Raw genomic sequence first — 16662 nt, forward strand, 5'->3', positions numbered from 1 at the left:
ATGTAAAATTGTTGGACAAAGTAGTGTGTGGTGTTGGAGCTTAATTGCAAACGATCAGGCAAATGAAATGAGTCCGGATATTTACGATGTGGATAGTTTTCTTTGTTGGAAAAAAAATGTTAATGATGAAGGAGCAATAAAATTCATGTATTCACCTTTAGTGCGACGAGTGTGGGGGAAAAAAAAAAAAAAAAAAAAAAAGGTCTTTGTCCTCGGTCTTTGGTCAAGAAAATTTGGATCTTATGATACATGAAGACACTACGTGTTGACATAAATAGTTAGGTAAGATAATTATGTGAGTTCAGTTCTTGTGAATTATACTGTCATACAAATTATTCTGCTTGGCTGACTTGTTTATTTTTCACGATTACTTTATTCATGTGTATCTGAGAAGTGTGATATGCAATCACTCCATTCTGAGGACTTCTTTATAGCTTTTTTTTTTTCCTTTAATGTTGATGACTAATGGCTTTCAAAAAGTTTCACACTGCATTTTTTTTTTTTTTTTTTTTTTTTTTTTTTTTTTTAATGAGCGCCGAAAATGATTCATGACAAAATATGCGCGATGCTGGGCAGCCATTCTTCACGTGTTGTTTAGGTCAGGTTTTTGCATGATTTTTAATGATCACTTTCAAGGGGCTTAGTGGCAATCCTTGGTGATTAAAATTTTTATGGGGAGTATTAGGGGGCAAAACTAATCAGTTAGGTTAGGTTAGAATGCAGTAGCTGTGCACTGATGTGTCCAGTCGGTTAGGTCATATGTAAACACACTGTCTTCGGTGACTTAAGGCAGATGTATTTGTAATAATCAGTCTTTAAATATATTTACATGTAAATATATGTCACGTTTTAGCGTAAAATTGATTTTGCACGAGGTTCTACATAACCTATCTCGTGTTGTATGAAGTCTCAACTGTATTAGTCTGGAAAAAATCAAGCTTAGTAAACTGTGCCCCAAAATGATAATGTTCACCTTCCTGTGACTAAAACTCATTAATCTTTTCTAAAAACAATTTATAAATCAACCTAAACACAAAATTTCAGTCTACAATATCATCAAAATCAATAAAAAAAAAAAAATCATTATACTGGGGTTTGGCCATTGTTAGCTGGGTTATGGTGGTATTTCTACCCCATTCCTAAGCTGGGGTATTGCATCTAGAGGTATCATATCTAGGGGTATACCTGTATATATCTATCTGTCTATCTACCTGTCTGTCTGTCTATCTATCTATATCTATATGTACATATAATATATATATATATATATATATATATATATATATATATTGAGTGGCACACCTATCAGTCTCTTTCATGACTGGCAAACCTATCAGTCTCTTTAACCCATTGGAGCCCGGTGTCCAGAACATTGGACAGAACTGGGATTTTTCAGGTCTTTATAAAGTAGGGAACCCCCAGGTAGGGACCTATGAGCTTCGCGACAATGAGCCAACAGGCGGAGGGCGGTACGCTTAGTACCCACCCAGCGCCATGCCTCTCCCAGCACCCCTGGGATCCAATGGGTTAAATATATATATATATATATATATATATATACACATACATACAGTAGACCCCCGCGGAAGGCAAATTTTGCGGATACTCAAGTCATCATCACAAAATGGCATATTATTTCCACATAAGCTAAGCACATCCCTGAAAAAAATAAAAACATACTTTAAAATTTTACAAATACGTGTTAACACTCACCAAGGGACTGTGTGTTCTCTTCATAACCTTTGTACTGTACAATGATGATGATTGCTGTATAGATAACGATGAATGCTGTATGATGATGACGATGATTGTAGTGCATTTCCTGCAGTGCTAATGTGGTGAGGCAACGAGATGTGTGGCGGCACTGTAGGTTAGCTGTGAGTCTAGTCTGACCCTTCTGACAGGATGCCAGATAACACCTTATGCTCTCTCTATGGCTTAGAAGGATTGCTTTTATCCATTACTTGTTTCTTGGGAACCATTTTTCACTTACACAATGAAGTACAGAAGAGTTGTAAACACGAGAAGGGCGACGACAACGTAAGTAACGAACTGATTGGTGTTTACAATAAGACTGGCAGAGTGGTGGGAATGCATATGGATGTGGGTATGCTAACTGTAGCAACAAAAGAAGTGCGTGTTGTGTGCCAATTTCAAATTAAGTTACAGTGTATAGTACAATATTAAAATAAGTTTGATACGCTGAAACTTAAATCCGCGGATGCAAATTCCGTGGATAAAAAGGTTCTACTGTATATATATTGTATTAGTATGGGAATTGAACTCCTTGTAAGCGAGACGGGCAGCGAAGAGTGGCCCAAATCCAGGGTTACCCCGAGTGCGTGACATTGCCCCCCCAAGAAGCGATAACGGGTAAAGGTGAGCAGCCATATTCTTGTTGGTTTAGTTAAGCCATATCCTTGTTGATTTACCTAGTAAAGCCATAATCTTGTTGGTTTACTTTATCTTAGGTAATATGTCTTAGATAGTTTCCCTGTATAGTACAATACTTAAGGTCTGAAAGGCGTCTCAAGGATTACCCATGAAAGGGGGTGCCGCCCATATGCAATTTTTCCCATAAGTTTATGTATTCACAGTACGCGAATTCCTAGTACGCGACATCCTCTGCTGCCCATATTGGTGCGTACTAAGGGGATGTACTGTATATCTATCTATCTATCTATCTATTGCCAGACGCCTCAATCCCATTTGGGGTGGCCACAAACAAATCGCCTCCAAGTCGCCCTCTCCCTCGCCATTTCACTGCCCTGCTCCCAACTCACACCCCCCTCTCTCATATTCCTCTCCACCCCATCCCTCCATCTCATCCTCGGCCTCCCCCTCCCTCTTCCCCCCTCCACCTCACTCACATACACTCTCTTCGTCAGTCTTTCGCCCTCCATCCTCTCCACATGGCCAAACCACCTCAGTGTGTTCCTCATAACGCTTCCTGTCACATCCACATCCACACCACAACGCTCCTTTATATCCTCATTCGTCAGCCTGTCTCTCCATGTGACTCCACAGGCTCCTCTTGAATAACTCATTTCCACTGCTCTCACTCTTGACTTGTGTCCTTCCAACAACGTCCAAGCTTCACTTCCGCACGTTAGAGTTGGTATCACAATACTGTTATGTAGTAACTTTTTCACTTCCATGCTCACTTCCCTGCTTCTTATCACTGCTTTCAAAGAACCAGCAACCTTTCTTCCCTGCTATACCCTTTCAAGCACTTCACCTTCCAAACCTCCATCCTTACTCATCACACTACCCAAGTACTTAAACGTACTCACATTTTCCAGTTCCTCACCATCCAACCTCGCTGTACATTTACTGCCTTCACCTCTCTCAAAGACCATCACTTTACTCTTCCCTACATTCACCTTTAGATTCCGTTTCTTACACACTCCCCCAAACTCATCCACCAAGCCTTGCAGCTCCCCTTCGTCTTCACTCAACAACACAGTATCATCTGCAAACAACAGTACAGGGAGTTTCCAAACACTATCCTCTCTCACCAGGGCCACTCCAGCATCCACTACCCTACCTTGTACCTCTATTATTACCTCCTCCATGTAAAGATTGAACAACCATGGAGACATGACACATCCCTGTTTCACCCCAACTTTCAAAGAGAAAAATTCACTTAGTTCACCATCCACACGCACTGCAGCCTTCGCACCATCGTACATACTCTTCACAGCATTCAACAACTTCCCATCTACTCCATATATTCTTAACACTTTCCACAATCCTTGTCTATCCACCCTGTCATATGCTTTCTCCAAATCCATGAAAGCCGCATACAACTTCCTTCCCTTCTCTAGAAACTTTTCCACTAAAGATCTAAGAATGAATATCTGATCTACACAACCTCTTCCCTTCCTAAAGCCTCCCTGTTCGTCTCCAACTAATTTCTCTGTTCTTTCTCTAACTCTGTCAATTAGTATCCTACCATACATATACATATTATATTAAGAAGACAAATGCCCCTATGATTACCACACACTTCTTTTTCCCCTTTTCCTTTGTACAAGGGAATAATGATACCTGACTTCCAATCCTCCAGGACTCTACCTTCCTCCCAGGCCAATCTGCACATCTTCCACATCCATTCTACTACTATCTCTCCCTCATGCTTCAGCATTTCACCACACACTCCATCAATTCCTGGGGCTTTCCCCGATTTAACTTTCTACATTGCTTCCACAACTTCTATCCTACTGATTTCTTCCTGTCTTCTCACCTCCCTCCTTCTCCCAGCCATTCCCCAGCCACTTATACTCACATTACTTCCATCCTCTACATTCAACAATTCCTTAAAGTGTTCTCTCCAGCTGCTCACTTTTTCTCCCTTCTCCACTAGTAATCTACCATTTTTATCTTTCACTCCTCTGCTAACTTCACTTCCACCCTGTCGTACTCTTTTCACCTCTTTCCAGAACATTTTCATACAGTCCCTCCACTTTACACTCAGATTCCTTCCAAATTCCTCATCCACTCTCTTCTTACTCTCTCCTACTAATCTTTTCACCTCTCTCTTTCTTTCTACATATAACTCTCTCTTCCGCCTCTCAACTTCTTCCACGCCCCTATTTCTCATCCATTCATTGTATGCTTTCTTCTTTTGTGCCACAGCCTGTTTCACCTCTTCAGTCCACCACGCTGTTCCTTGCACCCCCCTCCGTCTTCTCTTCCTTCCACACACCACATCACATGCTGCACATATTTCTTCTGTAAATATCTTACACACACCTTCCACGTCTCCCATCTGCTCCAATTCATATTTGCCTAATCGTTCCCACACTTCTCTCTTATACTCTGCCTTTTTCTCATCCTCTTGTAACCTTTCCACTCTCCTTGCAACTAATCCTTCCTCTCGTCTTTCCCTTCTTCTATTCCTCCATCTTACTTGAATTCTGATTCTGACCACTACTATCCGGACGCCCACTTTCCGGACATCCCCACTTTCCGGACATCCCCACTAACCAGTCATAATCGTCCCGGGATCCAATATTCCCAAAGTGGTCTGAAAACCGCAAGAAATTAGAAAAAAAAACTATTTTTTCCCGCCTGTAATTTGAAATTGCCGTGTGACGCCGAACAGCTGTTTACACCATGGCCCTTTCACCCCTTCCTTCATCCCCCCTCCCCCCTTCCCTGTCAGGGTTGCCGTTTGTTAGTTTTCATTACCAAATGTGGGCCAATTTGGTCATGAAAGATTTGTTCGGTAATGAATCAGAATAATGCATTACCAAACGGATTTTTCACATGTATGAGGATACACAGGATGGAAATGGTGGATTGTTTGCTCTCTCTGGTTAATCTGCTACCCTACATAGCGTGAAAATAATCATCATGCTGTTAATTATAAGGAGAGTGATTACATGTTTTTCCACTTGTATATATAATTAGTGAAGAATAAAGGCTAGCTTTACGAATTTGGTAATGAAAAATTAAATTTGGTAATGAAAGTTGAGGAGATTGGTAATGTGGCCGTTGTGATCTGGCAACTCTGTTTTCGCGACTGTCCGACATCAACAGTTTCTCCCTTACTTCGATTGTGGGTAGATCCTCAGCTCACTGAAAGCCACACTTTCTCGTTTTTTGTAAATAAACTGCAATACCTCGCCACTAGACCACATGGGAATTTACAGTGTTGTGCAGTGTTAAGAAATTATAACTTAGAGTGCAAAGGATCAACTGTGGAGTGCAAATTGGCGGTTTAGACTAGCGATTAAAACTCCTGTGGTGCACTTAAGAACAATGTGCAATGTTAAACATTTATAACTCACAGTGCAAAGAATTAAGGACAGCACAACACTGGATTACTGTACGTGCTTCAAGAGCATTTTCACCACTGCCAAAACCTTAGAAAGGCAGCCACAAACGTGATGTAAGTACCGTGGCAGAGGTACAGTCACTTCTGATTCCTCATTCTTTGGTTCTTTTTCATTTATTTCATGCTTTATATCCATTATTGGTGTGAATAAGGTCTTAAATAGGTTTAAATAGGTGCAATGCACGTCCGGTAGGGAGTTATTTAGGTGGCTTTCAAAGTTAGGCTGGGTTAGGGTCCATAAGTACCAGTCCAGGGGCCATTGCCCACTATCTGGACAGGACCACTTTCCAGACATGCCTTTGGCTCTATTATGCCGGATAGTGGAGGGATTACTGTATATATATATATATATATATATATATATATACAGTAGTATGTGTGTGTGTGTTTACCTATTTGTAGTATACAGGAATTGAGTGATGCTCGTTTTGTCCTGTCTCCATATCCACATTTATCTAGTCTACCTTTACACACATGAATGTTTTTCTCCTGCACCACCTTTTCGTCTAAGTCGTTCCAAATACTTATGTATTTACCCAGTATACCTAATTGTGATACACACAAAATATGCTATGCTTGTGGGTTCCCATCGCTGTATCTCAGTGAGTCAAATTTAGCTTTAAACTCGTTTAAGTTTTTAGACTGGACGATCTCTTTGTCCAGGCTATTCCGTAAGTCTATACTTCTGTAAGGAAAGCTATATTTCTTGATATCCTTCAAGCTTCTTGACTTTTTCAATGTCATTCCGTGTCCTCTTTTTGCTCTCTTATCCCATAAAAACAGATCTTCTTGGTCAATTTTATCTACTTCCACCATGGTCCTGAACACTGCAATCATGTCTCCCCTCTTTCTCCTTTCCTCTAAGGAAGGCAAATCCAGCTTTTCCAGCCTCTCTTTGTATGAGAGATCTGCCAGACTGGGGACCATCTTGGTTGCTGTTCTTTGTATTCTCTTTTCATTCATTCATTCATTGCCAGACGCCATGTATCCCAACCGGGGTGGCCAAGGGCTTAGAGTTAATTGTTTTACAGGGAGGGGCACTAATCCTCCACCAACCCCACCTGACACGTAGGGATGTATTCTCTCAATCTTGTTTATATCTTTCTTTTTGTGTGGGGACCACACTACTGCTGCATATTCTAACCTGGGTGGATCATGGACACTATCAATTTTTTCATCATCTCCTCATCCATATAATGAAATGCTACTCTTATGTTAGTCAAGAGTTTATAAGTCTCTCTAACTATCTTGTGAATGTGCTTTTCAGGTGACAAACTATCTTGGACCAGCACTCCCAAATCTTTTTCTTCTCTCGTTTTTGTGATTAATTCATTACCCAACAAATAGTTCAGTGATGGCCTCCTGGTACTTTTACCCATTTCCAATATATTACATTTCTTTACATTTAATTTCATTTCCCACATCTGGCTCCAATCATGTATCCTATCCAGATCCTCCTGCAGCATTTTACAATCCTCCTCAACCCCTACCTTCCTCAAGATCTTTACATCATCAGCAAACAGACTTGCATAACTGTTCACTCCATCTACCATATCATTTACGTAAATCAGGAACATTACTGGCGCCAACACCGAGCCCTGTGGGTTTTTTAGTCTGGCCTTCTCTCTCCCTCTCTCCTTCGGTACCACTTCCTCAATTTCTGATCCTCTTCTTCCATTCGCTGATCATTTTTTCCTTCGCTTGTATAACAAGTTCTTTTATTTTTGCCCACTCTTCCTCATTTGCATCTCTCCTTATCGAGGTATTTTTTAATCCTTCCTTATCAGCTAATTTCCAAGTCTTGTTGATTATTTAATTTACTGTGACCTGAGATTGAAATTTTAATTTGTGTGGCCTTTCCCCTCCCGCCACATATTTTCCCAGCCTAAACACTTCAATCTTTTCTTAGCCTTCATCATTTCCTTCCATAACTATTGACATTGTTTCCTTTGCTCTTCCCAGCTCTTCCCTTTCTCTTTCTAACCTCACTGACATCATTTTTTCTTTCAAACCTGAGATAATAACGCTTTTCTTCTTGTCTGCTGCATCTCTGAGAAGCGATTTTTTACTTTTTAGTATCTTCACCACTTCCTTTCACTCTCATCTTAAATGTCAGGACCAACTTGCCAAGCCCCAGGCTCCTACGCTCCTCGTGGGGCAACGTAGGATTCGATGATGGATGGATGGACCACTTCCTTCTCCACCTTTTTGTTGTTTTCATTTTTCTGTTGGTCAAAAGTGTCCTTAAGACTTATTCTATCTTCCTGTTTTTTCCACCCCTTATGGTGTTCTTCGATTTCCTTGATATGTTCCATGTGCATCTTAATTTTAGATTCATTCTCGTCAAGTTTACATTTCTTCTTGTCCCTTTCCTCCTCCAGCCTCTTATTTTCCCATTTAAGCTGTTTTATTTTGCTTGTGACTGTTTCCCTAATCGCTTTTAATTCAGACTTCTTCCTCTCCTGGTCAACACTGTGGGAACAGACGCTCTCTAACCTATTTCTCAGCTCTTTTATCTCCCTCTCCTGTTCCAACGTTCGTTCTTGTAATTTGCTAATTATTGCCCATACCTGTTTTAATTCCTGGGCATTCTTCTCAGCCATTTTCTCCACGTGTGTTACTCCTGTTTGGTTCAGGTTGATACTTCCGTAGCTATGGTCATCATTGGAGAACCTTGCGAACTCACTATCACTGGATGGAAACAATGAACTGCTTCTCACTGCCATGGCGCAATCGTACAATATTTAAAACCGTCACTGTGTTTTATTTGACCAACACCTCCAGCTTATATTCACTCAAATGAGACAGGACCACCACTCACACATTCATATTGTGTATTCACGATAGGCATGCTTCCTTTTCGCTGCCAATTTTGCATTTTTTCCCACGATCCGTGTGGAGCTCTGCCTCTGACGATGTCCTATGTGTGTATTTACCTTTTTGTGATATACAGGAAATGAGCTATGCTTGTGGGGTCCTGTCTCTGTTTCTCAGCAAGTCAGACTCTGCTTTGAACTCGTGTGTGTGTGTGTGTGTGTGTGTGTGTGTGTGTGTGTGTGTGTGTGTGTGTGTGTTCTTACCTAATTGTTCTTACCTAATTGTATCTTTACAGGAATGAGTCAAGCTCGTATTGTCCCGTGTCTTAGACCATATTTATCGTACATATCCTTAAATTTGTGAATTGTTTTGGCACACGCTATTTCATTCGGTAGTGCATTCCATTGATCAATTGCTCTGTTTGGGAAACTGAATTTCCTTACGTCTTTATCACCTCTCTTCTTATGCAGTTTTTTGCAGTGTCCTCTTGCTGATGCTTCTCCATATGTTAAGTAATCATTTATGTCTATTTTCTCCTTTCCTGATATGCACTTATATAGCATTATCATGTCACCTCTTTTCCTTCTCTCCTGTAGTGTTGGTAGATTCAGTTTATTTAGTCTTTCTTCTTAGCTTAGGTCCCTTAAGCTTGGTATCCATCTTGTAGCGGCCCTTTGAACTTTTTCAATCTTGTCTATATGCTTTTTGAGATGAGGACTCCAGACTATTGATGCATATTCCAGGGTTGGTCTAATGAATGATGTTATTATCCTTCTTAGCATGTCTTCATTTATGTATGTGAATGCTATTCTCATATTTGCAAGCAGTGTATACATGTTCCGTACCTTCTCGCTGATGTGGTAGGCCGGAGATAGTCTGTTATTGATAATCACACCTAGGTCTTTCTCTCTTTATGATGTGTATAGGGTTTTATTTCCTAACTTATAATCCCAATCAGGTCTTTTTCCACTTTTACCAAACTTGATTACATGACACTTGTCCACATTGAATTCCATTTGCCATGTACTACTCCATTCATGAAGTTTATTTAATTCTTCTTGTAGTTCCCTACAAGAGTCTGTGCTAGTAATTCTCCTTTGTATTTTTGCATCATCTGCAAACATATGCAGATAGCTCTCATTTCCAGTGTTACTGTTTATATCATTTATGTACACTAAAAACATGATTGGTGCCAGCACCGAACCCTGTGGTACTCCACTAGTCACTTCTTTCCATGATGAGTAGTTTCCTCTTAGTACTGTCCTCATTTCTCTTTTTATGAGAAAGTCTTGCATCCAGCAAAACAGTTTGCCTCGAATTCCTCCTTGATGGTACAGCTTCCATAAAAGTCTTTGGTGTGGTACTGTGTCAAAAGCTTTCTTGAAATCTAAATAGATACTGTCCACCCATCCTTCCCTTTCCTGTATTGTGTTTGTTACTCTGTCATAGTACCTCAACAGATTAGTAACACATGATTTTCCTTTTCTGAAACCAAACTGTCTTTCTGTTATCATACTATGTTCTTCTAGATGATTTACCCAAGCTTTTCTTATAAGTTTTTCTAATACCTTGCTAACAACACTGGTCATTGATACTGGTCGGTAGTTGAGAGGATTTTGTCTATTTCCTTTCTTGAATAAGGGGACTATATTTGCTTTTTTCCAAATATCAGGTAGTTTCCCTTGACTCAAGGATTTCTTGAAAATTAAAAATAATGGTTTACTTAACTCCTTTGCACATTCTCGTAACACCCAACATGAAATTTCATCAGGACCACTTGCTTTTCCTCTGTCTAATCTACTTAACTCCTCCTGTATTACTTTTTCTGCTATTTGTATATCTGGTAGTATGTGTGGACATGCGTGTTCCACATAGTCCCTCTCAAAATTTTTTTCTTCTGTAAAAACTAATTGGAAATTCTTATTTAGTGCTTCACAGATATCTTTCTCTTGTGTATAAGTGATTCCCTCGTCCGTAATGGATTGTATTATATCTTTTACTTTGGTTTTGCTTCTGATATAGCTGTAAAACAGCTTTGGTTGATCACTACTTTTATTTATTATATCCTCCTCAAACTGTTTTTGGGCTTCCCTCCTTATTCTTGTATAGTCGTTTCTTGCCTGTTTGTAATTATTATACGCCCTTTCACTGTTGTGTCTTCTGTATCTATTCCACAACAAATCTCTTCTTTCTTTTGATTTTTTACATTCTGTATTGAACCATTTCTGTATTTTCTTATCTGCTTCTTTGTGCTGTGGGATGTACTTCTGGACTCCTATTTCATAAAATTCACAAAATTTTTTATATACAGCATTTAAATCTTGTCCTCTAAGCTCATTTTCCCAATCAACTTCTAAGAAATACTTCTTTAGGTCTTGATAATTTCCCTTTTTATAGTTTAGTCTCTTTTTGTAACTGTCATTGCTGTTTACTATGTCATATGCTATCCTGAAGTTATAATTTAGTACTGCATGATCGCTTTTGCCGAGTGGAGGGTGATATATTAAACTGTCAATGTCATTTTCTTGCCTAGTAAATATTAGATCTAGCACTGAAGGTACATCAAGTCCTCTTTTTCTAGTGGTTTCCCTCACATGTTGCGTTAAGAAAAACTCTTGTACGAGATCCAGGAGCTTTTGGTCCCAACAGCTTTCTTGGCTGTTTATATCTAGAGTATTCCAATTTATATTTGTATTGAAGTCCCCAGTTAGTATAATTCTTTCCGATTTCTCTTCCATTTTATGTAGCAAGGATCTTATACTCTGAATTGTACTCTCTGCCAGGTCCTCATATTCGTCTCTTTCCCATGTGTTTGATCTGGGTGGCATATACAAATTGGCTACAATTACTTTACCTTCAGATGTGTCGATCTCTACTACAATCAGTTCTACTTGTGATGGTATATCTAGGTTTATTTCCTTGACTTTTAGATTTTTCTTAGTTAATATTATAATTCCTCCTCCTTTTTTTAAATTTCTGTCTCTTCTCCATATATTGTATTCCTCTAAGTTTAGTATGTCATTGGATATCCTTGGTGTTAATTTTGTCTCAGTTAGGCATATTATTTGTGGTTCATTTTCTCTGACATAATCATTCATCTCTAGTAATTTAGATACCATTCCATCCACATTTGAGTACATCAACTTTATCATCTTGTTTATATACTTGTCATGACATGGTTCTACTAACTTCCTCCTTTTTCTTCCATCCTGTTTGTGTACCACTTTCGTACCTGCAATCCTATTACTTTGTAAAAAAATTTCTTCTTCTCCTCTTCTGATCTTCCCTCATTTTTTGTTTTTGCTTCCTCCCTTTTCTCTTTCAGTAATTCCAGTTCCTCTTGTGTTAGGCATCTTTTTATCCATACATTTTTGAACTCCTCTTTTTCCATAAGATTCTTTGCATTTTTTAGTATCTCTTCCACAGTGTTTACACTCTGGAAAGTCACCTTTAGAGGTCTTGTCTTGCTTTTCTTGTATTTCCCTAACCTTTTGTGTTCCTCTATGTCTTTACTACGGATTTCCTCTGATACTTCTTTCAGTAAGCTCATTACATTTGCCATCTCCTTTTTGTCTCTAGTGATCTTGTTTTTAATTTCTTCCTCTTCTATACCAGTGATTACTATTGATTTATTTATTTCTACTGAATCTCTGACTAATTTTGGATTGTTTTGGATTATTCTTTTCACGTCCTTTTTAATGTTTTTTTCCTCCACCCTTGTTTCTAAGTCTTTCTTTACTTTCACCATTTCAGCATACATGGTTTCTACATCATTTTTGTAGCTTTGCACAGCTTCATTCACCTGTGTTATCTTCTTCTCAATATCACTGCTCTGGTCCATAAGACTGCTTGCTTGTCTAATTGTCTCTGTGTCATTTTTTAACTCTTCCATAACACTCTCGTGATTAACTACTGTACTTCCCATTTCACTCACTTTCTTCCTAAGCGTATTCAGTTCCACTGTTAGTTCACTGATGGTTGTGTCTTTCTTATTGGCCTCCCTTCCCAGTTTTTCTATCTCTTCCTTTTGCAAGTGCATTTGCTTCTTTATTTCATCAATTTCATTTTTGAAAGCCATTTCTAGTTTGTGTACACGTTCAACCAGTCTATTGTGAGCCTCCACTTCAACCAGTTCTTGGTAGAAATCATCATTTTGCATTTTACTTTTATCCCTTTTCTTTTCCAAATTTGTTTTACTGAAGTATGGATCCATTTTGTAATACTAAATGAACAGAGTATTTACTTACAAAGTATGCACGCTTTCCCCGTGTTGCTGTAGTATAAACAAACCCAGCTGACTCAACGCATCGTGGTTCTTTGTTGTTTGAACCAGTCTTATTTAAACTTATTATTTCTTTTCCTTTTAATAATGAAAAATCATTTAGTCTAACCTGGTACAGAGCTTGACTCATTCAAAGATACTTATTTAGGTAATGCCTCTGGCCGTGTTGAGCTGGTATGGAGCTCCGGTAACGGACGTGTGTGTGTGTGTGTGTGTGTGTGTGTTGAGGGGGGAGGATCCATTTATTCATTGTGTAATATTTAACTATCTCTGTCTCAAGCTAGTATTTTATGTATCAAATGTGCAGGACATTTAAAGTCAATTTTATCAACATAATGAAACTTGATCAGGGTCCTCCACTCTCCCTCATTCTTTCCATGCTGTAGATACATTTTTATATTTATGTAATGATATTTATACTTTTTTTTTGGTGGCATGGCAGACATAGATGAGTGTACGGAGATTCCAGGGATCTGCCATCATAACTGCCTTAATGTGTGGGGAAGCCACCAGTGCACCTGTAGGGCTGGTTATCTCCTTGCTGCCGACAACAGGTACTGTATTTGAGCAGTAAATGTAAAAAGCATTTATATTTATTTATTAATTTTTTCTTTTACCGCATTTTTTTTTTTTTTTTTTTTCAGAGGTTGTTCCAGCTTAGCGAGTAGCTCAATATTGAGTTGAAAATAGGGGTTTCAGAATAAAACCTTTTATTTACTGCTCAAAGTGTGTAGTGCCTAAAGTTATGTTTCCCATACTAAACCTCTGTAAAGCCTTAGGTACTAAAATTCACTTGTAGAAGAAAAATCAGATGAAAAACATTGACTAGGCATTTACTTAATCATGTGCATTTCCACCAGATCAGCTTTGAAGCTCAGCTGAGTCATTCAGAATGCATTCCAAGCACTGCCCAACTGTTTACACATCTTTTCATTCCCAGTTCTCCTGGTTAACAATACAAGGTGAAAAGGAAGAAGCATGAAAGAGGGAAGGGGGAACCAAAGGTCCAGGAAGGAGGATAATGGCACCACACCCTTGCAACATTCTCTCTCTCTCTCTCTCTCTCTCTCTCTCTCTCTCTCTCTCTCTCTCACACCAAAGCAGTAACTTACTCCCCTCTGGAGGACATAGTACATGAAACAATGAATACCACTGCAACAGAGACCATGAGCTCCCCCATCTTCCTTTATGTTTGCTTTGTCTGAGTAGATAGGAGGACTGTGACAGCTGTGAGGTCTAGGGATAGGTGCCATAAATCAAAAGTATCATTTGCAATGATCCAAGGTCTTGAAAGGCAGAAGTAGAGCAGGGGAATAAATTACTTATTCACCCTTATGTATTTCATGCTGAAATCACTGGTAACCTTGTACAAGAAATAAGTGGTAACTTACTGGAGTCAGAAATCGTAGGTAACATTGTACAGTCCATATCTGGCTGCAGAGTACAGTAAACTCTCAATTATCTGTTATACTTCAGCCAAACCCTATGACAAATAAAGTGAAATGCCGGATATTGCATAATTGGCTCAACATTTGACTTTGTGCTAGATATTGTGATTCTGTCCATCTTGACCCTCTATCCTAAAAACTTTCCCATGAGTCCAGATGAAGACTAACCATATAAAACAATAATGATACAGTACAGGAATACAGTACATAGTGTACTACTGTATGTACTCACCAAGTATTGGCATCAGTGGAGGGTAGAGTTGTACACCTTGCAGTACAGTACTGTACAGTACACTTACTCCCATGTGGTCTAGTGGCCAATGGCTCCCCCAAAGATTACTCCAGCTCCACTACCTCAGGCTCAGTCTCTGCCAAGGTCGCTGAAGTAGGTAGTGGAGATGGAGTGGCAGAGGATGTCAAGTGGAGCTCCAGTGAGGTCTCCAATTGAGGGAAGACCTCAGATGGAGACACCACATTTGATGGGGTCTATATGGCTGATGGTGGTACCATGGCAGAGATGAAGAAGAAGTGGCCATGGTGGTGCCTGGCTGGGGTAAACAACACCAATATGAGGAAGTAGCGGGCTGGGGTAACAGAGGCCAGTATGAGGAGGTCAAAGGCTGGGGTGACAGAGGATGATGCAAGTAGGTCAAGGGCTGTGGCAACGAAGTGGCCGGTGTCCCTGGACGGAAAAAGGGTGTGATGGAGTACTGCATGGGGATCCTTCTCAACTGCAGTTTTATCACATTCTCACAGCCCTATTGCAGGTATGTAGCCATGGCATTGGTAATGATGGGTTGCCGATTAGTATGCATGCAGTTGTCAAGAAGGACGTACACAGCATCACAAACCTCCTGGAGCCTCAGGTTTTCTGCCATTTCATTATCATCATTGTCCTCCTCTTCCTCCTCTCCTTCATCCGCAGTACCCCCTGCAGTCATGGACTCCATAATTTCCCAGTTGGACAGTCTGGTACCTGGGGTCTCCCTCGTCTACTTCCAGCCAGTCGTTGATTGTACTCTCAGTCTGCTGTTTTCCTGCTGCATCCATACACCTGACAGATTCCTGAGCTTCGAAGCCAGTGAAGTCAGCATTGGTACCTTGAGGAGCTTGTTCCAACCATGCACAACTGTGAGTACAGAGAGTTCCCTCCAAGCCTGCTCCCAGTTGTAGATTGCAGACTTGAGGGAATACCGCTCAAGGTTGGTCAAGGTCTTTTCTTCCCTACTGTCCATGCCATGGCAGTCTCCTTGTCGTCCTCGAGCACAACCCATTGCATCTTCCATAAACCTCTTCTGGTACAGCCACATCATTGCGGCGACAATACCATAGTCCAGGGGTAACAAGATTGAGGTTGAATTAGGGGGCTAGAACATGACTGTAATACAACCTCCATCTCCATCCAGCTCCGTCTCAGAAGGATGAGCAGGGGCGTTGTCGAGGAGCAACAGAGCCTTCGCTTGGTAGTAAGCAAGGCCAAGACACTCCGTTTGATTATGGATCATCTCCTTCACAGCGTAATTGTGGAACTAGTCTTTGAAGATCTTGGCTGTAAACCAAGCCTTCAGCAAGTGGAAATAAATCTCTGGCAGACTATCCATTAACCTCTGGAGACAACATGGCCATTTGGCGTGCCCCACTACGGCAGATTTCAGACGATAAAAGCCTGTTGCATTGGCACAACACAAAACAGAGACACGGTGTTTGCTCACCTTACAGCTAGGTAACGACTTCTTGTCAGCCAAGGTATTAGCTGGAACAGACCTGAAGAACAGATCAGTTTCTTCAGCATTATAAACTTGATTGAGACATAACCCTTGTCAATCAGGTTTTTAAGCTTGGTCCAAAACCTTCTGTGTCTGCATCCAACGCTTCACCCTACATCATCTTGTTAGACCATTTGTGTTGAAGTTTGAAATGAGTCAGCCAACCTTCAGATGCTTTGAAATCTGTGATCCCCAGTTGCCCAGCAAACCTGGTGGCTGCAGCCTTCAGCTCGACAGGACACACAATCACACCACTGCCACGCTGTTGTCGAAACCATTTCATGCAGGCCTGGTTGAGTTCACCAAAAGTGTGCCTTGGCCATCATCTTGCATTCGTGCCATCACACAGTCACACCATGTGCACCCTGGAAGAACGTGTTAATGGAGTGCTTGTTCTTCCGCAGATCCTGCAGCGTGGTCCAGGTCATGTCATAATGCTTCATTAGCCTTGTGATGGTCCAGCCTTGCTTCATCCTGGAGACAATGACCAGGACAAAACACAAGGCC

At 40.3% G+C, this 16662-nt stretch overlaps 1 protein-coding gene across 1 annotated transcript in view; it reads left to right on the plus strand.

Moving 5' to 3' along the window:
* LOC145413007 (uncharacterized) overlaps window positions 1-16662 on the plus strand; it is a 468549-nt gene that overhangs the window by 420050 nt on the left and 31837 nt on the right. Inside the window, exon 32 of the mRNA XM_080282828.1 lies at window positions 13384-13495. Coding sequence (XP_080138954.1) covers window positions 13384-13495 — 112 coding nt within the window. The remainder of the gene's footprint in view (window positions 1-13383; window positions 13496-16662) is intronic.

This window comes from Coenobita brevimanus, chromosome 94, assembly GCF_032717465.1.
Source record: "Coenobita brevimanus isolate Jiangsu-jjx chromosome 94, ASM3271746v2, whole genome shotgun sequence".
Lineage (NCBI taxonomy): Eukaryota > Metazoa > Arthropoda > Malacostraca > Decapoda > Coenobitidae > Coenobita > Coenobita brevimanus.